At 49.9% G+C, this 24,562-nt stretch overlaps 2 protein-coding genes across 3 annotated transcripts in view; both read left to right on the top strand.

Annotated features, from left to right (window-relative positions):
- The window catches only part of PER2 (period circadian regulator 2), a 62,534-nt gene extending 54,875 nt beyond the window's left edge, over positions 1-7,659 (top strand). For both annotated transcript variants that reach the window (XM_069103252.1, XM_069103251.1), the window contains exons 21-24: positions 80-266; positions 1,708-1,900; positions 3,250-3,400; positions 5,112-7,659. In XM_069103252.1, coding sequence (XP_068959353.1) covers positions 80-266; positions 1,708-1,900; positions 3,250-3,400; positions 5,112-5,261 — 681 coding nt within the window. In that variant the 3' untranslated portion in view covers positions 5,262-7,659. The remainder of the gene's footprint in view (positions 1-79; positions 267-1,707; positions 1,901-3,249; positions 3,401-5,111) is intronic.
- HES6 (hes family bHLH transcription factor 6) overlaps positions 1-24,562 on the top strand; it is a 312,570-nt gene that overhangs the window by 283,102 nt on the left and 4,906 nt on the right. The gene's annotated exons all lie outside the window — the stretch shown is intronic.

Genomic DNA, 24,562 nt, shown 5'->3' with positions numbered 1-24,562 from the left:
AAGGGGGACAGCACTAAGGAGGTCAGTGAAGCACAGCTGCTTCCCTCCACGTAAACAGTCTCGTTCTCTGCTTCTCCAGGTTGACTCACCAATGGATGCCCACAACAGCGATGCCCTTTCCATGTCCAGTGACTTGCTGGAGATTTTGCTGGCAGAAGATAGAGGCTCTGCCATTGGCTCAGCCTCTTCTGGGAGTGGCGTGTCGGCTGCCTCTGAGTCCCTGGGGTCCGGATCTCTCGGCTGTGGCACGTCCAGAACTGGCACCGGTGAGTCAAGCGCAGGACCTGTCGGAGCTGCCTTTATTTCAGCCATCGTCCAGTCTCTGGCCAGCTCCACGTTCTCTGCTGGTCTCTTTTTAACCCTCCTCCAGCTAGTAATTGTTAGGGTTTTTAAAAATGGATCTATTTTGTTTTGACACAACAATTCCTTCCTGATTAACTGCCGCACACCTAGTGCTAAAAACCAGAGGAGCAAGGCCAGCACAGGTGGCGATTAAGGTGAACAGCGCAGCACTTAGGGCTTTCTTCCCTTCTGATTTTCCATTTCTTAGTGGGAAAAGGAAAAAGTGTACTTTTAATATCAGATTTAATCATCGGTTCCCTATTAACTCCCAGGGTCAAATATAAGCCTTTTCTTTGGCTTATAAAGCCCTTCCCGGCCTGGCCCCAACCACCAGACCAGCATCCGTCTGCATAGCACACTCTCAGGTCCAGCCTGTTGGGCCTCTGCGCCTCACACGCAGCCAGCCATCTCCCATTTCCATGCCTTTGCACTGGCCGTCCTTTGTGCTGCTCCCTTCTCCCTGCTGCCTCTGAGCCCCTCTCCTCTTTCTGTTTGGGCCTGGTGGAGCATGCCTCACATCCCTTCCCTGGCGAGGGTCTTGGGTTCAGGAGGAGGGAGCGGTAGCGGGGCTAAGGCTAGCCCACACGCCATTGTGCTGAGCCCTGGGGATTGGGAACAGGTAAAAACTGGAGGGCTGATCGGCAACAGGATTGGCCTGTGAGTGGCCACTGGTGAGACAGGGAAGCCTGGGCTTCAAAAAACAGGAAGAGGAGGAGGAAGAGGAGGAAGAGGAGGACCGCTGTGTGCACATAGCCTTCCCCAGTCCACTTCCTTCCCTACCTTGGACTGAGCTGCCCACCAGCTTCTGTCTGTATATGCCATGGTCCCCCTTTAGAATGGGTAGCTCCTGGAGGGCAGCGCCTGGTTCATAGCTGGCACCCAGAGGTGCCTAATAAGTGCTCACCACCTGATGGGGCCTCTCTCTAGGGGCCGTCACCGCTCCTGTGCCCACACTGAGGCTGGCATCTGGCAGGGCAGACAGTTCAGGGCGGCCGAGGAGCCCTGGAGAGGTGGCAGGGAAGCCTAATGGGACTGACTGTGTGCGTGGGCTCGCCCACAAGACAAGTGAGGGAAGGGAAGTGTGTTCACAGTGGCCATTTTGAGTTGCCTTCAGAATCCTTAGAAATAGTAGCAAAATGCAGAGGGAAAATGGGGAACCCGATGGCCAGCCTATAGAAATCTTGCCTTTGGATTATCCAGGTAATTTAAGAATTAAAAATAAACAAAAAATCATCTCTCTGGCTTCAGGCGTTCCTCCAAATGTCTGGCCTTGCCCTTGCTTTTCCTTCTCGCGTCCTGATTGATGCGGGGCCCAGCACATGGACCCGCTGGGTTTTGTGACCACGGTTTTCTCTGGTTGTGCAGGCAGCAGTGAAACGAGCCACACGAGCAAATACTTTGGAAGCATCGACTCCTCAGAGAACAGCCATCGGGCCAAGCTGGGCGCTGGCCTCGCGGGCAGCGAGCGCTTCCTCAAGTGCGTCCTGCAGGAGCCGGTCTGGCTGCTGATGGCCAACACTGACCACGACGTCATGATGACCTATCAGCTGCCTCCCCGGTGAGCACTGGGCCCTTGCTCTAGGGCTTCAGCAGGTGGGGCCTCTCTGCCTCGAGGCTTTCCCCCCACCAGCCTTCCCTCCATTCAGCTACCAGGGAGACCCTCCTAAAGCCCCAGTCAGCCCTGGGGCTCCCTGAGATGCCTCTGTCTGGCTTGGAACCTTTCCCAGCTGGGCTCTCGCCTCCCTTTCCAGTGTTGGCACCTCCTCTGGTCTTCTCACTGTTCTCCCCACAGGCCCCTCGATGCCCATGTCCAATTGTGCCTCCTCAGCTCTGCCTTTTAGAATTTCCGACCCCTCAGGCGCTCCTTCTCTACCAGACCCTTCCAGTCCCCTCTGCCTGCCTCCTCTCTGTGTTGTTACCACTTCTGGGTGGTCTCCCCCAAGGCTGGCCAGCACCCTCAATTAGCTGGTGGCTGCAGTGGTAGGATGTCCACTTGGGCCTGTGCTCCCAGGGAGCTTTGCATAGCGGGGCGGCCCATGGCATCCTCCCGAGCAGGGACTCTGGGAGGCAGGCTGCACACTTTCTCAGGGCCACTAGCAAGGGCTGGAGCTCAAGTCCAGGGCCCTGTCTGCGTGATTCCAAGCCTGTTGGCCCCCTCTGTGGGGCCTGGGAGAGGCGTTGTGAGTGACGCAGGAAGTTGGAGCCCACACTTTTTGTCACATATCCTCCCCTTTGTCCTCTTGTTGAGAGTAAGAAATGTGGAGAGGGGGAGGGTCCTGGTGCCAGGCTGTGGGGACAGTGTCTGCCAGTCATGCGGTCGGTCAGTCTGTCCATGCAGGAGTTTGGGTCAGGGATGATCTCTGTGGGCTGGAGCCTTCAAGGAAAACTCGGTCTAGAGCTGAGCTTCCTGGCTGGGCTGGGAACCTAAGGAGGGGAGGGGTCCCTGCCCAGAACCACGTTTGTAAGTGGGCACATGACAGATGTGGCCTTACAGAGGGAACAGATTCTCTGGAAATACAGCAGTTGCCATTAAACAAGCAAACAGATGAGTTCTTGGATCCCATGGTTAACAACTCTTGCTACAGAATAGCACTCTGTGGGACTTGATCATTTCAAGTCGAGAATGCTGTCATTAGTCCTCTATGAAATGACACGCTCTCCAGACTCACCTTCACCATCCTGTCCTTCATTCGGCTTTTATGAGTTTATTTAAAGAGGAAAAAGAAAGTTCCCCCCTCTCCTGACTGTCCGGGTCTGCCGGGCGGATTCTTAGGGAGGCCTTGCATTTTGTGGGAAGGCCGAAGGAAAGCACCTCCAAACTGACCGTGGCCAAGGCAGCAGAAATAGCAGAGAAAATGGCTTGGGCAGGGCTGCAGGTGACTGAGAAACCTCTCAATCTTTTGTTAGAAATCTAGAAGCTGTTTTGAAGGAAGATCGGGAAAAGCTGAAGGTGATGCAGAAGCTGCAGCCCAGGTTTACAGACAAGCAGAAGCAAGAGCTGCATGCTGTCCATGCGTGGATGCCCAGGGGAGGCCTGCCCAGAGCGCTCGACCTGGCCGTAAGTGCCCTGCCAGGGAGGAGGGACTGGACCCGAGCAGCATCCAGCCTCAGCAGCCTGACAGGGCCTCTGGGGGGGGGGAGGGCTCCTAACGACTGCAAAGGAGGGGGACACTGCACTGAACAGGGAAGATGTATTGAGTGATGATAAACCAGCCACCAAAATGGGACCAGAGTACTCTGTGCTCAGCTCCGTGCTGGCCCCTGAAGGCCCAGAGAATGTGAGCCTCCCTCGAGGAGCTCGTGTTCTGTAGACACAGAGAAGTACAGCCAGAAGAAATACAAATGCAGTTACCACCACCCCCCTTGGGCAGCCCGACTTTGGCACATACTCTCCTGATCTTTTCCTGGCAGCAAACCTGATTTTCAAATCCCGTGCAGGGAAAATGAAGGGCCTGAGCTAATTCAGAAAATTACAGTCTAAAAAAGACCCATCCTGGTCACCCAGCCTCCCCTAGCCCTGAGCAGGAATGCCCCTGCCCCATCCCTGACAAGAGGCACCCAGCCTCCCCTAGCCCTGAGCAGGAATGCCCCTGCCCCATCCCTGACAAGAGGCACCCAGCCTCCTCTTCAATAGCTCCAGTGATGGGGAGGCCACAGCCTTGTGGGGTTGCCCCAGCTTTGCTCTAGACAGCCTAGCCCCCAGGAGCCATGCAGGACATGCATCCCATCCCCCTTCCAGGCGATATCTGGAGTCTAGGCTTCTCTCCATAAAGATTCTTCAGTGACCCTCGAAGGCTTCTCCCCGTTTGTGCAGCCTGACTTTGTGTGGCTTTTCTCCAGGCCCTTTATGACCCTGGTCCCTTCTCTGTGCTCCTTCCCGAAGTGGGGCCCACAGAACTCCACGAGGTCTGAGTGGGCAGAGCATGGTGGGGCACTGAGGCCCAGGCCTTGCCAGCCTACCTAACTGGAGACGGGGGGACAAGACAGCCAGAGAATAACAGGGGACAGAGGAAGATAGGACTTTACCCAGGCCTGGCCAGACTATGGCCCTGGGCCAGGCAAGGACAGCCTCTTGCTGGTTGCCTTGAGGTTGGGCTCTGCCCCCTGCTCCTGCCCCGAGTCTCCACCCTCAGGACTGGGCCCTCAGCATGGGGCCAGGAAAGGTCGGCCAGCCCCTTTAGCATCCCTTATGCCCAGAGATCTTTGTGTCTGCTGCTAGGCCTGGATCAGGCATCCCAGTCAACTGCCTTTCCTCCTCCTACTGTGTGCACATGTGTGTGTATGCACATGTGTGTGTGACTGTGAATGTGTGTGCATATATGTGTGTGTGAGGACGTGTGTGTGTGTGCACAAGACAGTTACCACACCCAGCCTTGTGTTGGAGATGCTTGTGTTTCCACAGGGGAGGCTCTCTGAGGGCTAAGCCTGAAGCCTCCCACATGCCATGAGCACACATATGTGGGGTGTGCAGTCTTTGCCTTTGGGTCAAGGCTGGGATGGGTAGGACGAGGCCCAGGCAGAGTCTCCCACTGCACTGACGTATGGAGCCAGGGCGGGTGCCTCGACCCGTCCAGGGCAAAGCCGAGCTCAGAATGTGGAGGGAGAGGGTGAGGAGCCAGCTAGATGTATGCCTGAGCCAGGCAGCATGTGCAGGTCTGTCCTGGATTCGAGGGCCCAGGGGGAGTGGTGTGCCTTAGGAGAAACATGACCTCTGAGGCACCTCAGGACCTCTCCCTCTCAGCAGCCCTGTCCCCTTCCCTTATTTCCAGATGTGCCCCGATTGTGAGGAGAGCCAGAGAGACCGCGTCGATGGGCCATGTGACGAGGATCTTCCGGCAATGGAGCTCAGCGACGTGATGGAAACTCAGGGCGAGAAGGGTGTCACCTCCACACCCCAAGGGACCATAGAGGAAACCTAGCCCTGCATCAGCACCCCTGGGCACCTGCTGGCCAGCGGGCTAAGGTGGAAGGTGCTTGAGAGACTGTTCAGACAGCTTGAGACATGGTTCAAGTGAAATAACTTATTCATGTCAACTTTTTTGTTTTAGAAAAAAGGACACTTGTCTGAAGGAATCAGTGTAAAACTGGTGAGAGTCACTGTGCTGTCTACAGTCTGAGGGAAGGGAAGGGCTTTGGGTTCCCGTCTTTCATTCAGCAATGTACAGTAACTCTGCAGAGCGCGTGAGGCTGCTCACACAGCACGTCTCTCACAGCCGACATTCCCAGGTGAATGTGTAACCCCTGTGTCTGGGGAGAGTTTCCAGGGACTCCACTCTCTCCCTGTTCGTGATGATGATTTGACATCCCTCAGAAGACATGTTGAAGACCCAGTGGGAGGTCATTCAAAGCTTGATATGTAAAAATGACTAAGTTGTTAATATTCAAGAAAATTGTTTTGGGCTGTCTAAACATCCAGCCCCCAATTCTGTCTTCTTTATTTATTGAGCTTCTTTCTTTCTAAACTACAATTTAGTCATTGTAAAAAAAAAAAAAAAGGTTTTAAAAATAAGGAAGCCAGGGAGAGCAAACCAGGCCTCTTCTCACCTTTCTGACAACTGCCCGGGCTTCAGTGACTGGGTGGCCAGGAGTGGGATGGCAGCTCTGGGGTCTGCTCCTGCTGGGGAAAGCATCATACTAGACGAACAAACAGAAAAGACGAGATTTGTGATTCTTGTGATGGTGTATGATATGTTACATGAGGAAAAGTCACAGGCGGCCTCACCCTGCCATGGACATGTATGGAGCTCTGGCAGGGTCAGCAGCTGTGGCGGGATCCCTGTAGCCAGGGATAGGCTGATGGCTTGGGGCTCGCCTCCAGCCCCACTGAGCCCACTTTATGCTGACTGGCCTCCCCCGTCCCTATTCCCCAGTGTCAGTTGTTGCTGTTACTGTAAATGTCACTTTGCTTCAGCAGTGTGGTCATCATTCTTAGCCTCTCGTTCCCGTCTGTCGGCCAGTCTCTTGTACTTGACCCTGCAGAACCTGCTGACGTTGAGAACTAATTTCTGAAATACTGTGGAACCAAAATTCTCCAGACCCTTTGTGCTGTGACCACTGGTGTCAGGACGTAATGTGCAAAGGCCTGTTTGCACAGTGGCCTAGCTGGCCCTGTCAGGTCCCCAGCCCTGGTTCTGAGGCCCTACGCCGGACCTTGATGCCTTTTTGAGCCTTGTTCTGATCCAGCCACTTGACACTGCAAAACTTGGGAAGTATCTGGGAACTAAAATAGTTTGGAAAAATCAATAATATCCGCTTGTGTTTGGTGGGAAAGTATCACTGATAAAACCATTAATAGATCAACTTTAGATTGGACTCTGGTGTGGAGAAATGTATGTGGAAGGGGTTTTTTGTTGTTTTTTTCTCCTTGATGGCCTTTGATCTTAAAAAAACCCAACAGCTCCCTTCATGATTAGGAAGACCATTAAGTTGGATTTTTTGAATCTCATATTGAAGGTCCTCTTATAGTAAATTCACTTTAGTCTTAAAAAAAAAAACAAAACCATCAACTGCCAGGTCAGGCATAGAAAACTGCAGTTCTCAATGAATCTAGAAATATTCTCATCCTTCAGATCTGAGGCAGGCCTTGCCTCTGGATTTCAGCAGCTTTCCCTGTCTCCCTCTCAAGTTGGATGTCAGTGCCGGAAGACATACGCACACATTTTCACACAGACACATGCACACTCACAGAGACACTCACTCAGACACACACACTTGCACGCACACCCACACTCACACCCACACAGACACACATGCTCACACTCTCAGACACACGCACTCAGACACACCCACACACACTCACACGCACACCCACACTCACACTCAGACACACACGCACACACTCTCAGACACACACACTTGCACATGTGCTTTCCAGAGGGTTTCCCCAACTTCACCGTCAGAGCTTTGTGCCTCATCTGCCTTTCTGTGTCATTTCCCCCAGCCGGTGAATGTTTTTGTGTCTCTTCTTTAACTAAGTGTCTGAGATCAGAACGCTTCGGGTCATGTTGTGGCTGTCCTACAGTGTCAGTCATTAAGCCTGGCCTCTTTCTTTGTGAAGTGGACAGACAGACAGCCGGGCATCCCCACGGACCCAGCTGTCAGGAAGCGTCTGTGCCGTGGGAAGCTGAGCCTTTGTTCAAGGTTTCTATGAGTGTGTGTTGGTTGTTATTTAAACTCCATGTGATGCCTTGTTGCAGAGTCTTCGTGGACAAGTGGCTTGTTCACACGTAGATTCTGAGCTCACTGTTTGTGGCTACTTTTTATGACTTTTTTGCCTTTTAGAAAATTGGCTAAATAAAGCAAATATATTTTTGTTTGTCTCATTTTCTTGGATCTGTGACACCACGTCCACCACAAAGCAGCTCAGAAAGGAACAAATTAAATGGGCAGTTAACTAGATAGGAGCTAGAATTGAGGATTGAAAAACCAAACTATTCCCCAGAAAACAGAATTGAGAATATTCTTTTTTTTATTTTAGTTTTTGCTTTTTGGAGGGGGAAGGCAAGGCAGTTGGAGTTAAGTGATTTGCCCAAGGTCACACAGCTAGTAAGTGTTAAGTATCTGAAGCTGGATTTGAACTCAGGTCCTCCTGTCTCCAGGGCTGGTGTTCTGTTCACTGTGCCACCTTAGCTGCCTCAGGATTGGGAATATTCATAAAAACAACTTTAGCTTTTAAAAAAATCCCCTGGCACTGGACCCATAGGAAAGCCTGGTAAAGTAGCAGTTTGGAACTCTCCATACAGCTCTTTAACCTGGTTGTTTAGCTAAGCCCAGTAAAAGGTCTCATCATCCTTGAGGAAAAGACAGCATATGGGAATGCCTCAATGGCACAGTTAGTTGGATCTGAAGCCAGTTGGGTGGTGATAACCCCGGGATCTCTGCTTGGCCCCATGCTAAGTAAACATTCAGTCCTTTGGATGAAGGTCTGGACGGCCTGCTCCTCAGATTCAGACAGCACTAGGCGGGGCGGCAGAGCTCACGAACTAGAAGACAGTCAGGATGCCAAAAAGGTTTTGGAGCTGCCTTGGCCAAGATGGAATTCAGTGGGGATGAGGACAGACTCAACCCTTGGCATCAGGAGCTCAGCCTGGGGAGTGGGGCTACTTCACAGTTTGTCTGGAAAAAGAGCCTGGGGTACTAGTGGCCTGCACATGCAAGACATGCTGCAGCATGGAAGCAGGATGATTTGGGGCCACGTCATTGGGAGGAGGCCACATTGGGTCTGGGAATAGAGAGCAGACAGTCCTCAGTATGCCACATCCTGGAGAATCATTGTCTGAATGTTAGCAAGGATCCCAACAAGCTAAAGGATGGCAGCGGTGATGGCGAGGTGATGAAGGGCCTGGAGGCCAGCTCACAGGAGAATCAGCTGGAGGACGGCAGGGGGGGGGGGTGCTTGGGCTGCAGAAGGGAAGGCCTGGGCCAGGGGCCGTCACAGCTGTCCTCAGCTACCTGGAAGGCTAGATCTTGTGGGCTCAGCCCCAGGGAGTGAGCTCTAGCTGGTCCTACTGAGCTGGGCCAGCTCAGCTTGCAGAGGCCCATCGCTGAGGAGCAGGGTCAGAGGGGATTGGGGCTGGATATTTTGACCAAAATCTGCCTGTTCAACCTTAGAGAAGAGGATTGGGAACCCGGTCAGTGGGAGAAATGCCCACATAGGCAAGATGCAAGAGCTTTCTTAGGCTCCTAAGGCCTGGGAAGGATGATAGCCTCCTGGTTAGTCAGCTAGCTTTCTAACCAAGGCCCAGGAGGTCCCAGGATCACAGACCCAAAGCCGGAAGGGTCACCCAGGTAGGCTCTACAGATCTGGGTCTGCCCTCCTCCACGCCAAATCCAGCCTTTTGCCACCCCATCCCTCTCCTTGAAGTCTTGATTAGAGGTTGGTGCCTGGGCCCAAAGGGCACAATTGTGCCTTAAAGCAAACACCCACCTTCCCAGGGGGCCAGCCCTCTGTGCCTTCACTAAGTAATAGGTGGCTGCCAGACCATCTCTGTCACCTCCTTGGTGCAGATGGAGGGGCCTGCCTAGTTTATGGTGTTTACATGGACCCATTAGGACTGAAAGCTGTATGGGGTTTCCAGGTCGAGGCCCCTCCAAAGAGTCCCTGGCAAGATCAAAGCTCAGGAGGCTGCAGGACAAGCCACTTCTCCCAGGGCCCTTTGAATAAGGCTGTTGGACAAATGGCAGCAAGTCCCCAGAGTCTGAGGCTGGGGGAGGGGGAGGCAGCCACAGGAAACTGCCTGTAGCCACAGAGAGCATTTGGACCCAGGCAAAAAGCCAGGGCAGAGAGCTCCTAAATCACAGTGCCTGATCTGGAGCTGAAAGGGGCCTTCCAGGTTCTCCGGCATAGCTCCCCCCACTTTACAGCAGAGCAAACAGGCACAGAATGCTGAGACGATGGCCCTAAGATCACAAGCCAGAAAAGTGTCCAGGTGCATTCGAGGCCTTTCTGATTTCAGGCCTAATACCCTTCCCACTACCAAGGTGCTCCTTGGAGAGAGAGTGTTTTAACCTGCCGGCATGTGTCCTGGGCCCCTTTGGCAGCTGTCTGGGGATGCCCTGGGCCCCCTTCTCAGGATCATGTATTTAACTGCATACATTAAAGTTCGTCAGATGACAAAGGAATTAAGACATAACTGTTTTCCCATCCAGCTTCACAGGCTCCTCAGAGCCATGGGTCCTGGTAAAGAGCTCCGGACCTAGAATGAGGCCTCCACTGTGACAGGATGCTGAAGGGGAGAGTCTCAGGAGGGATCTTGTCCCCAAACACAGGGTGGTGGACTCGGGTGTCCACCTGAAGGCAATGAGCTGCCTCCCCTCCCTGGGGGTCTACAAGCAAAGGGCCCTGCCTAGTATAGCACAGGGAGGCCAAAGCCTCTTAGCAGGGAATTGGTCCCAGACCTTAAGAGTCAGGGTCCAAGGCACTGATGCTGACTCTCCGCCCCTGCAGGGACCCCTAAGGAGCTGGGGGTCCTTGCCACTCCAGAGGCGGGGGCTGTGAAGAGCCAGTCAGACCCCAACGCACATGAATGCTGAATGTCGGTTTAAGAGGGAAACAAGGATCTGAAGAGCCCAAACCCACCATCGTCAGGCCTTAGGGACCGTGGGCCAAGTCGCATTGTGTAGAGAGCGCTTCACAAGCTCAGTCTTTATCACGTGTAACGCCAAGCAAAGGCAACTTCTCAAGGTCCAAAATACCAGCATAGCCGCTCTCCATTTTATTCAGTGACAAATAAAGAACACAGCATTCACCAAGTGTAATTCAATAATTTCCAAGTGCTACTCCATTACATTCATTTAGTCAATCCCAAAGCCCCTCTTCTCAAGTGGAGATTAGTTTCCAATCATAAGCAAAGTACATTTATTTGGTCAGTCACAGAGCAAAAAAAGTAAAAAGTTTCCCACCCCTGGATCACAACTGAACAGGCCATCTACCCCAGAGTTACAACAAGCTTAATCACAGCATTTAATACCCAAAGAGAGGTCTTTTCTTCATCTTGACCCGAGGCAAGTTCTCAGCAATCTTTGTTCCTGGGGAGACAAAGCTTAGCAAGGCCACAAGATACATTGCCAGTGTCCTCATTAATTCATTCTCTGTCTGCAGAATAGTCCTAGGACCCCAGAAAACATTAGCAAAATATACAACAAGAAAATCCTTCTTCAGGGCTTCTGAACCAACAGCCAGGTTCCAGGACCTCTGCAACAACAGCACTATCCTTCACCAGTGGACAAATTTGGCAAAACAACATCAAAACAGACAGACAAAGTACCAGCAGAACAGCCATGTCTCCTCAGTCCTTGGCAGCTCTGGGTGGCAGCTCTCAAAAGTCCTGGGCAGTTCGAACTGGCCCTCAGCAATCCTCTCCATCTCTCTGTCTCCACAATGCTGCTTCCAAAAAATTCTTCTGCCTCTCCCTCTGCTTGTGCCTCTCTAAATTCACATCACCAGCTCCTCCCAGTTCAGCCCTCTCTTTTCAAGTCAACAAGTCCATCCCAAAAGTGGGATTCACAAGCTCTGGGTTTTAACACAATCAATCTGAAAACCAAGCTAATACAGGGGGATCTTTAAATTCCATTACTATTACATTACGTCGTGAATGAACAAACAGGACTGGGAAATGTAAGGACCCCTCCACATTTTCCCGGAGCAGAGACTGGGGCCTACATAGACAAAGGCCCTTGTCCAGGATTCCACAATTAGTCAGTGCCAAAGGTTGGATTCAAACTTAGGTCTTTGCCTCAGTTTCCTCATCTGTTGAGCTGGAGAAGGAAATGGCAAACCCCTCCAGGATCTTTGCTGAGAAAATGACTGAAAAATGACTAAACATCTACAAAAGAGATGGGCAAGGCCAGTCCCTCCTTTGACAGATGTAGAAACTGAGGCTCAGAGAAGAGAAGGCAGATGCCCAAGGCAACAAGCATATATGTGGCAGGCATTACACTTGGAATTCAAATCAAAGAAAAACTCAAGGAGCTCGGAGTTCTAACAGAGGAGTCAACGTGAAAACCTCAAAGTGCATACAAATCTATTCTGGGTAAATTGTGCTCCCCTGCCAGGCAGAGCAGCTCAGCAGGCAGCCAGACCCTCCTGTCCTATCTCAGGGACCCATGGTCACCTTCTCCACCAGCAGGACAGTCACCAGGACCTGAGGCAAGCAGCTTGGAAAGCACTGTCCTCTCACCTCTGTCCTTCAGAAATGGGAAAATTACAGAAAGAGAAGAGAGTGAAAGCTGTCCGCATGCTGTCACAGAAGGGCGGGGGTCTAGGAAGCAGAATGCAGAATACTCCATCAAATGCAATGACATTGATCATCTTTGCTTAACATGTTTTTGTTTTTCTTGTTACAAGAGACCATTGAAATCCTGGAGAACTGGAGTGGGGTAAAGGAGGTAGGGAAGCTATTCCTGGAAATGACTGGAATTTGCACATTCACAGGTACCAATAAGGCAGTGGGTGAGGTAATTACTTATTCTAGTGGCTAAAGACTTCAGGTGACATCCAAAAGTTGGAAGGAGCCTACCTACCTGGTAAGAATTTGGGGTCCCCTCCCCTTTCTTCTCCACCAGAAAAACCTTGTCGACTTAGCTATCAACAAATGGTTATTCAGCACCTTCTATATGTGCACCCTGTGGCAAAGTTCCAATTGCCCCATGTTTGCTCTAGTTTGGGCAGCTGGGCCAAATCTGTCTGTGATCATCATAAGCACCTTTGGGACTCTGGAGAGAGCATTAGATTTGGAATCAAAGGACCCCGCTTTAAACTCCTTTACTGACATGTGTGACTTGAAGCAAGTCCCTTCATCTGTTTGGGCCTGAGTTTCTTCATCTGTAAAATGAAAAGATTGGACTAGATGACCTCTAAGCCCTCTCCCTGCTTAGAAGGTCTATGATCGTATGATTCTTTAACATGTCACCATGTGTGAAAGACTGGAGTCCTGCCTAAGATAGCACCTTTGTCTGCAACAGCATGGTGGCCCTGAGACAGCAATAGTGAATCCTGAGTCCCTGGGGCATTATGGGGTCTTTCACCACCTCCATGGGAAACACTGCCCTGCTCAGCCATGACTGAAAGCACCCGAGATCCCACGGTTGTCCCTGTCTTGTACTGGGTGGGTGTGAAGGGGTGTCTTAGACATAAGCAAACCTTTACAGACACTCCCCTCACAATTCATGTCTTCTGGGGAAATTGCTTTGTTAATGCGGAACTTAATCACTGTATTCTCTTGAATATTCTGTAAGCAGCCTGGAAGCATCAGCTGGGAGCTACATCTGCTGGCCAGGGATTGATTCTGATATAGAAAAGCTAAACATTCTAATAACAGAATGGCTTCCGACTCTCATTTGATTTTTCTTTATTCTTCTTAATCTCTTTTTTTATTAACTGTCAAGTTGCTTAGTGGGCATTAAGATGCTAAATGTTTGTTAATTTATCTTTTTTTGGTCTTTATTAATTTGTTTACTTTTAGTTTACAAGAGTCAGTTCCACAATTCCTTGAGTTTCAAATTTTCCCTCCCTCACCCCCCACCATGGCGGCATAAATCAAGTATAGGATCTGCAAGTACTTTCACATTAGGCATTAGTCAGGTTATCAATGAGGATTGTATCAGATGGAATGAAGAATGGGAAAGAGAAAACAAAACCAAACAAGAGAAAGAAAAAGGGCAGGTAGTTTGCTTCAATCTGGGTTCAAACTTAGTTCTTTCTCTGGATGTAAACATCTCTTTCCATCATGAGTCTTTTGGGGTTGACTTATAACCCTGGATTACTGAGAAGAGTCCAGTCTATCAAAATTGGTCATCACACATACGTTGTGTCTGTAATTGTGTACAAATTTCTCCTGGCTCGACTCTTCTCACTCAGCATCAGTTCTTTTAAGCCTCTCCAGGTAAATATGAAGTCCATCTGCTCCTCATTTCTTATAGCACAATAGTATTCCATAACATGCATATACCACAACTTGTTCAGCCATTCCCCAATTGATGGACACCCCCTTAATTTCCAATTCTTTGCCACCACAAAAAGAGCTGCTATAAATATTTTTGTAGATATGGGTCTTCTTTCCACTTCTGTGATCTCTTTGGGATACAACCCTAGAAGTGGTATTGCTGGGTAAAAGGATATGAAATTATTTATAGCCCTTTGGGCATAATTCCAGATTGCTCTCCAGAAATGGTTGGATCAGTTCACAACTCCACCAGCCATGCATTAGTGTTCCAATTTGTCCACATCCTCTCCAGCATTTGTGATTTTCCTGTTTTGTCATCTTAGCCAATCTGACTGGTGAGATGTGGTACCTCAGAGTTGTTCTGATTTGCATTTATCTAATCAATAGTGATTTAGAGCATTTTTTCATATGCTTATAGATAGCTTTAATTTCTTCCTCTGAAAACTGCCTGTTCATATCCTTTGACCATTTATTTATCAGTTGGGGAATGACTTGTATTCTTATAGATTTCACTCAGTTCTCTGTATATTTTAGAAATGAGCCCTTTATCAGAGACATAGGTTGTAAAAATTCTTTCCCAATTTTCCACTTCCCTCCTAATCCTGGTTACATTGGCTTTGTTTGTACAGAAGCTTTTCAATTTAATGAAATCAAAATGATCCATTTTGCATTTTATAATGCTGTCTAATTCTTGTTTGGTCATAAAGTCCTTCCCTCTCCTCTCCTCTAAATGTTTGTTAATTTATCTTTTCATCATTACATAATGTCCTTGTTTATCTGTGATGTTTTTTTCTAATTGGAATTCTGTTTTCTTTTATTGCTACTCCTACTTTTTTTTTAACTTGTCATATGACAAACCAATCTCTTAAATTTTATTCTCCTTTTTTTTCAGTATGTTAAAACCATTTCCTATAAGGATCATTAAAAAAAAGAAAGATGGTAAGGGAATGTGGCACACTCCAGGCTGCACAGCATAAGTCACCAAAGGCATCTGCTTTTCCATGAACACCATCATGGAGAATTGAGAGTGACATTTCAGGACCACTCCAGAGGAAGAGCTCCCGGGCTCTCCTGGGTGCAGTCTTTCTCCTGCAGTGGCTTGTTCCTAGTTCCATTTTTTTTTCTTTTTGGAGGAGTGGAAGACAGGGCAATTGGTATTATTTTATTATTAGTATTAATTGCCCAAGGTCACACAGCTAGTAAGTGTTATGTGTCTGAGGCCAAATTTGAACTCAGGTCATCCTGAGTCCAGGGCCACTGCTCTATTCACTGCACCACCTAGCTACCCCTCCTAGTTCCATTTTCAACACCTGATGCTACAATCACAGCTTGCTTCTAATCACCAGACAGAGAAATTTATTGTAATGAAGCTGCATTTGCCTTAGCTGAGTTGAAGGAATTTAGGGACAGGAGTATAATTTGATCACCTCACTCCATCACCTTCAATAAACCTGCCAGTTTGTGAGGTGCCTTCCCTTAAAAGGAGGGGGCCTGTTGGAAGATATTGTCTCAGGAAATTCACTCATTGCTCAGTATGTCATTTTGTGTTCATTTCTAATAATCTGTCCTCCTGAACTTCTGATGAGGAAATATCCCAAAGCTTGTCTTACTGTGTCCATCCAGGCAGATCTGAGGACTTACAAGACGAACAATAATGTATCTCTGTCCTCCCATACTCTTTATTATTTCTACCACAAGTGTCAGCCTTTGCTAGGAACTGTGGAGCTGAACCAACGAGGACCCGTGCCCCTCTGTTTGAGGTCAGAGAGCCTGTGTCAAGTCAAGCAAGGTCCAGAAAGTAGATGGGCCAGCACTAATGACACTGCTGTAATTGTCAGGTGTAGAACTTCCCTGTAAAGGAGATCTCACAAAGGTAGAGTGATCAGCTGCTTCTCTGATAGGGCTTCCTTGTGTTAATTTGTTGTCTCTGCCCTCTGCCAACCCTCCAGAGCCTCAGAGCTAAGGGAGCAATGATTCTCTGGCTGCTACTATTGCTGGAGACTGACCTAGTGTGTCTGCATCTCCCTGGCCAGTTAAAAAAATAAGCCCTGCCAAGTGACATCTCTAGACTCCTTTCCCAGCCCCAGTGTGGTTACAAGAGTATGAGGCGTTCTGTATGCTGAAATGGGCTATTATAGAGTATTGCTGTGGTTGTGACGAATGACAAATGGTGACCACCATTCCTATTAATGACTAAATACCTCACGAGGTTATCTTGAGGACCCAGTAAGATAATGGATGCCAAACACTGTCAATATTATAGCACCATGTAAAAGCTGGTTATCTTTCTGTCTGGCTGTCCTTCTTTCTACCTCTATCCATCTATCCTTCTGCTATCTGTCTATCTACCTAGCCATCTGTCTGTTTATCTATTCATCTGTCTATTCTTCTTAGTATCTATGTCCATCTATCTACCCTTCTGTCCACCTATCTGTCCACCTATCTGTCACCTCTGTTTGTTTTTTAGTTTGTGGGCTAGCCCTTCTTGAATGGATTCCACTGTATTCCAGAGGGTTATGATTCTTCCACTTCGTAATCCAATACCACGACTTCTTTCTTGTATAGTCCTAGGTTCCTGGGCTCTCAGCCCAGATGGTGTTGCTATGGAGATGAGAGATTCAAGCAGACACCATCCAGCATCCCAGAGTTCACCAGTTGATGACATCATTTGAACTTGGCTTTCTGGGACTATGTGTGGCAATGGAGGGGGAATTCAGGGATAGAGAAACCAGAAGAGTTCTTTGCCCATGTGGCGCCATGCAGGTTGGCTAGGGTGAGCCTAGCCTTCTGTATTTCCCTCCTCCTGAGGTAGAGGTGGGCTGCTCTTGCTGTCCAGAGGGGTTCGAATTGTGAGGTGCCTTAAGCATCAAGCCAAGGACAGTCGGTGAGACCAAGCACCAGCTAAGGGACAAACAAGATGTCCTGGCACATCTCCCTATTCCTGAGTCTCCTTGGGGTGAGGGAGTAATTCCTCAGCACCTGACCACCTCCTCCAAGGTCTGTCTTTCTTCCCTTCTCACTAAAGAGGGGGAAAAATGAAGAGAAGTTTGTTGATTCAGTCTTTGCAGCACAAGTCTCAGGCTCTTTAGCCAAAGAACTGTTCCATTCACTGGAGGCAAGAAGACCTGAGTTCAAATCCAGCCTCAAACACTTGCTAACTGTGTGACCCTGGGCAAGTCACTTAACCTCTATCTGCCTCAGTTTCCTTGACCGTAAATAATAGTATCTCCTGGGGTTTCTATGAGAATCAAACAAGATAATATTTATCAAGTGGTTGGCACGGTGCTGACACATACATAACGGTCATTCCCTTCCACTGCACATTGCTTCAAGGGTGAGGAGAGGGGGCCCAGGCAGTGACAGGAACAGGAGTTGTGCCCTGGACCTCCCCCTACTTTCAGGTGACGAAAGGTGGCTATGACCCCACAGCTTTTGCCTTCACTGACCTGTCCAACCAAGGATCCAAATCCAGCTCTGACCAAGAAGCCAAAATGAAAGGGTCTATCCTCAGTAGCAGCACACTTCAGAGGGCTGGCAGCTGGCCAGAACCAGGCCCTGGAAGTGACCTGGAAGAGGGGGATTTAATCCTCTGAACAGAGCTGACTTTCAGCAAGGTGATCGGGGCACTCAGGTTAGTCTGAGTGAAATTCATGAAAGAAACAAGTGTTCTCTAAGGCCCGGCATCAGGGGAGCTTCTCAATCCACAGACGCAGAAACAGGGAAGCATACCACTCAAAATGTGCTCCACAGCTCAGAAAAAGGAAATGAAGAGAAGGCCCTTAATGCACAGCAAAGAAGGGAGTCCAGACAAGCAGGACAGCTTTGAAAGAGATGAGTTGATTGACAACACATCTAAAGGAGAGGGTGTAACGAGTGTAGCAGCTTCAGACACAAATCTCTTTCTCTATTTTACTTTGTATAAGAAAATGCTTATTTCATGCAGTTGCTCAAGTTTAGAATAAAAAACTGTTTTTTATTATTTCTTGAGGGCAAGGAATGTCTTTGCTGCTATGTGTGTATCCTCAGTGCCTAGCACAAAGCACTTGATGAGCAGTTTGAATTCACTCATTCATTGCTAAGCTCATCCAGGATTTCCCACCTCCTTGCCTTTGCCCATCACATTCACTCCCTCCTCTTGGAATGCTCACATACACACACGCCCCCTTCCTCAGATCCTGCCCAGCTTCAAGGCTTAGCTGAGGGAACCCCTCCTGGAGGGAGACTTTCCTGAAGCCTTCCCAGTGCCATACAAGTTCTGGCTGTTTCTCCCCCTGGAACTTACCACATTCTACTTTGTATTATGGGGCTTTGTGAGCCCCATTTGCCTCTCCAGCTAGACTCTAGATCATTAGCCCTGAAAGAGACCTTAGGGCTAATCTGATTAACTGGGTGCTGGACCTGGAGCCAAGAAGATAGGGATTCGAATCCCACTGTAGACATATGAATGAATGAACAAATAAGTGAGTGAGTGAGTGAATGAATGAATGAAGTATTTATGAAATGCTTGCTGTGTGCCAAGCACTGTGCTGAGTGCTGAGGATTCAAATAGGAAGGTCAAACAATGCTTGCCCTCGGGGCCTCATGTTGAAACACAAGGGAAAGACAACACACATGCCAAGTCTTAGCTGCCAGTCAGATGGAAAGGTCCCATGGTCCCCAGGGTACAGTGCCAAAGCAGACACTAATGCCTCTTCTTTCATGGCACTTCCATTGGTAAAAGTCTGTCTGTTTCTGAGGCTGAAAGAGTTGACAGAACCAAGAGGTCTGGTAGCACAAACATAAAAGTTGAGACACTAGGCACACTGACTGACCATTACCAGCCCAAGTTTTCTCAACTGTAAAATGGGAATAATAATACCTCAAAAAACAGTGTGGCAAGATACAAGATCAGATCCTCCTTCTGACACATCCTGGCTTTATGACCCTGGACCAGTCACTTAACTCTCTGGGTCTCAGGATCATAAGATCATGGATTTGGAGCAGGAAGGGGTCATCTAGTTCACCTCTCTCCTTGTACATATAATGACCATGTGATTCTGGGTAAAGCTCTTGGGTCTCCAGGCAAAACTCGAGATCCCTTGCCTGCATTGGCAGGGGAGTCTCCCAACGAGAAGTGCCCTAGGCTGATGAAAATGCAAGTCTGGGCCCCAAACAGCATCAGCAATACCCACACCACATACAAACCTTCCCTGACTACAGCAACCCTGTCAAATAAATAGTACATATATCATCCCCATTTTCCAGGGGAAACTGAGGCTCATAGAGGTCATCCCCATAGCTACATTGGGACTCGGGGTGGAGAGCAGGGCTTGGCCCTGCTTTGTGGTCCTGGAAAGAGAGGGGGAATGGGGAGCTTGGGCTCCTTCAAAGAGGCTCAGTAAGTTCATGAAGACTTTTTACTGTCCCCTGAAATGGGACAGTAAAACAGGAGACAAGGGATTCATGGACCGAAGATTTCAAGGGGACCATGAGCTTGGATGGGAGGAAAAATGGCATTTTTCTTTTCGCTAACCTCTAACTGAAATGTTAGGGATTCCTTCAAGTAGGAATTCAGACCCTGAACTGCAAATAGCATCAGTGCCTGGGACTTCGTCACCAAGAGAAGCCACAGATCTTTTCCTATCCTATTTGTTGCTGCACATCTCAAAATATCCTTCACACTTGTGGAGGAAGGGGACCAGGAACTTAATAAGCACCTACTATGTGCCAGGCCCTGTGCTAAGTGCTTTACAAATCTTATCTCATTGGATTCCCTACAACAGCCCTGGGAGGCAGATGTTATTGTTGTGTCCGTTTTACAGTTGAGGAAACTGAGGTAAACAGTGGCTAAGGCTAATGTCACACAGCAGTGTCTGAAGCAAGATTTGAACTCGGGTTTTCGGGACTCCAGGCCCTGCACGGCTCCCATGAGCTGAGGGCGCATCTCTACGGAGTTTCTTCAGCTGTAAAATGAAAGGGATGGACTATTTGACCTCCAATTGTCTTCCAGATGAGGAATCTGTGTGTTGGGGCCTTCCCTGCCCAGTGGGTTAAGTGCCCCTGGGAAGGAGGGAGGAGGAAAAAGGGAGGAGGGAGGCCGGCTGAAGGCCAGGTCCTATGTCAGGTCTGAGACAATGAATCCACCTGGCACTCCCTCCCCCCTTTGGTTCACTACAGAAAAGGAGCAGATGGGCCGCCTGGAGACTGACCTACGGAAGGGCCGGGCCGGGCCGGGTTGGGCTGGGCTGGGCTGGCTGGGCTGGCTTCCCCTCCCTCCTCACCCTCTCCATCCCACCCCTACAGCCGGGGGACAACAAAAGCGCTTGGGCGCCCCTCCCTACGCAGAGGCCCCAGGCCCAGACAAAGGAGCCAAGGCAGAGAACACCTGTCACTAGCTCCCCCTCCCCCCGCCACACTGTTGGGGCGCCCGCAGCTGCCAACTGTCAGCTGCATCAAATTACCGGCCTCAGGCTCCCCTGAGGCAGGAGAGTGCCCAGCACGGGGAGGGGGAGGGAGGGAGGCTGGGGCAGGACCAGCGATGTCTGGGACGCCCCCCGCCCCCTTCCTCCTCGCCCGCCCCCTCCCCCCCCTAGCGCCGGGGGACAACAAAAGCGCTTGGGCGCCCCTCCCTACGCAGAGGCCCCAGGCCCAGACAAAGGAGCCAAGGCAGAGAACACCTGTCACTAGCTCCCCCTCCCCCCGCCACACTGTTGGGGCGCCCGCAGCTGCCAACTGTCAGCTGCATCAAATTACCGGCCTCAGGCTCCCCTGAGGCAGGAGAGTGCCCAGCACGGGGAGGGGGAGGGAGGGAGGCTGGGGCAGGACCAGCGATGTCTGGGACGCCCCCCGCCCCCTTCCTCCTCGCCCGCCCCCTCCCCCCCCTAGCGCCGGGGGACAACAAAAGCGCTTGGGCGCCCCTCCCTACGCAGAGGCCCCAGGCCCCCTCCGCCTGTTCCAGGCAGCCTCAGCCTGGAGCCCTGAGCATCTTCTCGCAGCCTGGTGTGGCCAGACTCTGAAGCCAGCTCATCATTTCCAGTCCAATGCACTGTCTGAATACGCCGCATCCCCCCAGTCCTAAACGCCTCCTCTCAGCCCAGAACAGCCTCTCTCCATCCAGAGCAACCCCCTTCCATCAGTCCAAAGCAGGCCATCCTCTCAGTGATGGCCCAGTGATGCCCCAGGGAGGCAGGCTGGCAGAAATGGGGCTGGGTACCCCGGCTAGAGGAAGGAAGACCGCCGGGACGACACACTTTCACTCCCTTCCAGGAGTAGCCGCCCCTGCCCACTGGACCTGGACAGAGTCTAATAAATGCTAGTTAAATGGCATTGAGTCTAAACCTATGCACGATGTCGCAGAAAGCACCGGCCTTGGAGCCCAACGATCCAAATTCTGAGCTCGCCTCTGCTGCTTCCGAGCTCGCCTCAATACTTCAGACCAGACGTTCCCCTTCTCTGGACGCTGGTTTACTTCTTCGGGAGACAAGAGGTCGGGGAAGGGTAGAGTAAGCTAGTTTGAGGAAAAGAGGTTTTTATTCAGCAAGAATAACAGAAAATGGAGCAGCACTTTGCCATAAAAGGGCTTTGGGACAGCACGTTATACTACACATCCAAATGGATAAACGATCAAAGTATAAGAAGCTACACCATTAAAAACTGAAGAGGAATATTTATATCAATAGGTAGGGGGTGAATTTGGAACCAGCCAAAGCAGGAAAATATTACAAAAGACAAAATGGGTTAATTTGATGATGTAGATTTTTAAAAAGGTTTTTTACATGAATAAAGCCAATGTAACCAGATTCTCTTAATAAGAATTGGTCAAAGAATATAAACAGGCAACTGGCGCTGGAGTCTTAGGACCTGGGTTCAAATCCCACCTCGGAAGTTTACAATCTTGGTGACCTTGGGCAAGTCATTTACCCAACCTTGGCCTCAGTTTCCCCTTCTATAAAATGAGGGGGTTCAACTAAATGGTCCCTTCCAGTTACAAATGTATGATCCCACCATCTGCAAAAATGTTCAGAATTGTTAATAATCAGAGAAATGTAAATTCAAACCACTCTGATATATCACCTTACACTTAACAAATTGGAAAATATGGGAAAAGACCCTCCAAAAAATTCAATAAGAAAATGGACATATTAATTCTTTGCTGGCAGAGCTCTACTGTAGCCCCAGAAGTTGAAACTAGAAGTAAAAGGCAGAATGTGCAGGGAGGCAAATTTAGGCTTGATATCAAAAAGAACTTCCCCACAATTCTATGTACCCAAACATGGAGCAGAGGAAGCTGGGGGTGCCCCCTCCTTGGGTCTTCAAGCAAAGGCTGCATGGTCACTTGTGGGTACAGAAGATTCCTGTTCAGGGAGAGATAGGACTAGATTGGCCTCCAAGGAGCCACCCAACTCTGAGATTCTGTGACCTCAAAGGGCCCTTCCAGCTCTGACTCTCTATGTTTGTACAGGGTGGATTTGACAAAATATGAGCTTTGGGGTTGAGCCCATGCTCAGTCAAAGAAAGGATCTCATAAGTTGCTGGAGTTGCTTAATTTTCCTGTAGGGAGGACAATGACTTCAGCCATGGCTGGGAAGTAGGAGAAATGTTGCCAGTCCCACCTGATCCCTCTTTGTCTTTCTAAGTGATTGTCACTCTTGGGGTGATTTACTTGGATCACAAATGGAATCATGAAGATTGGAAATAATTGAAAGAGATTCTCTTAGGCTAATTTAAAGAGTAGACTGAATTCAAGAAACCAGTGTAAGAAACAAACAGTTCAAAAGATAGGCTATGCCTTCTGTGCACCTGATGGACTGAAAGGGTCTGAATCACAAAAGATGCTCTGGCTATGGTCTAAGAGTCGATATGCCCTTCCCCCACAGGAAGAGATGGCATAGCAGCTATCATCCAGTGAAGCCACAGGAGGCAGCAGAGAGCAAACCAGGTAGAAAATACAAGGATGACCCAGAAGATGGCAGAATGGCTCAGTCACAGGACCACAGATTTATCCCAGAAAGGTCAAACAACCCAAGCTCTTCATTTTGCAGAAGCCAAGTGATTTCTCCAAAGTTACTCAGGCTGATAACTAGCAGGTGCAGGATTTGAATCCAGGTCTCGTGATGTCAGATCCAGAGTGCTGGGTTGGTTTTTTGCTTCTTTTTCACCGAACCATCCTGCTTCTTATCACCATAGCAGTCTGGTGGCTACTTGAGGAGAACAGCAAACGTCAACACAGGAGGCTGCAGCTCCACCCTCCAAAGCAGCCCTGGAGCTCCCACACTGGGACTCCCTCTGCTGCTCTCGTGACCAGCTTAGCACTCTCTTTCCTAGGGCTTGGCTGCTCTCCTGCTCTGCTCCCCATCCCTGACATGTCTGAGACCACAGCTCACTTCCCTGGCCACCCCCTCTCTCCGTGTGTTGTACCTCCCCATTAGAATGGGAGCTTCTAGAGGGCAGGCATCTAGTTTTGGTAAGTGGGCCCCCAGTGCTTGGCATGTGATAATAATCCTCAGTGAATGCTTTTGATCCTGTGTGCCTTCATTCTGGCGCTTGTTCCCTAGGCTTGTGCTGTGTCTCACAAGTGTCCTCAGCTATGTGCTCCCTCACCTGTCAATACTAGGAGAGGATCCATGGGTGAGGGTTTATTTTCCTTGTCTTTTATTGGCCTGTTAATTAAATGTCTTTTGCTTTGAACTTAAGTGTCTTTTAATGGATTTAGGGGAAGTAACATTGACTGGGGTCAATGTGTGAGTAGTGATTTTGCATGAAGGCTGACCCAAAGAATGCCTTAAACCTAGGGTAGCTTTTGGGGGCCCCAGATCATGCCTACAAAATAGTCTTCCCTCCTCAGTGCTGACTATTGGAGGAAATGGAAGCCTGCCTACCACTCCCACAAAGTGGGCAGAGGAGCCCTTTAAAAGCCACCTTGTTAGCTGGCACCAGGCCCTCCAGCACATCTGGGAGTGTTCTCCTCAGCATTCAGGCTGGGACCCACCACTCCTGTCCAGAACCCCAAGACTGGAGGGAAGAGTTGGGGCCCTCATCTGCCTGGAGGAGGTCATTTACAGATCTGGAGAGACTCAACAGCTCCCTGAGGTCTCTACTCTCTTCGTCTACCGGCTGGCTGGTGGGGCACAAAGGTAAAAAGGAAACATCTTTGTTTATGCTCCAGGAGCTGCGATTCTACCTTTGGAGTTAGAGCACCTGGGTTCGAATCCCACTTGGGTAACTTGTACCTTAATGACCTTGAAGAAATCATTTTAGCTGGACTTGTTAATAAATGGATTTGGACTGGGTAGCTTCTGGGGTCCCTCCCAGCTCGAGAGCAATGTTTCTACCCAGGAAGGAGGCAGAGAAGGGGAGGGGAGGGCAAAGTGAGCAGGATCAGCGATCCCGGGCATGCAGGGATCCCAAAAGCCAGGGAGCCCAAGCTCGGAAGCATATTACATCTAAATGAGGGACCGAGCGCTCCCCCCTCACACCGCCAGCGACTTGTCCAAAGTCAACCAACCAGTTACTTAGTCACGGAGACGTGAACTCAGGGCCTCTGACTCCAGGGTTAGGGCTCTCCCAGTTGTCCCTAAAACCGTCTCAGCGGGACACGGCCGGGCGAGGACCAGCTCCCGTCCCCCAACCCCCGCCCCCGCCCCGGCCGGCCGCTCGCGGGTCGCTGCGCCAGGACCACACAAAGGCTTTGGTTCCCATTGGTCCTCGAGGCCTCGCTAGGTTCCCGCAGCCCATTGAGATGCAAATAAGAGTATATAAATACCGGGGAGGGGGACCACAGGGCCCAGGAGTGGGGGGGG

Source organism: Petaurus breviceps, unplaced genomic scaffold (genome assembly GCF_028583685.1).
Source record: "Petaurus breviceps papuanus isolate PSGF00001 unplaced genomic scaffold, PetGlider_PUasm1.0 567, whole genome shotgun sequence".
Classification (NCBI taxonomy): Eukaryota; Metazoa; Chordata; class Mammalia; order Diprotodontia; family Petauridae; genus Petaurus; species Petaurus breviceps.
The sequence above is the reverse complement of the archived record's forward strand: the minus strand, read 5'-3'. Positions and strand labels throughout refer to the sequence as shown.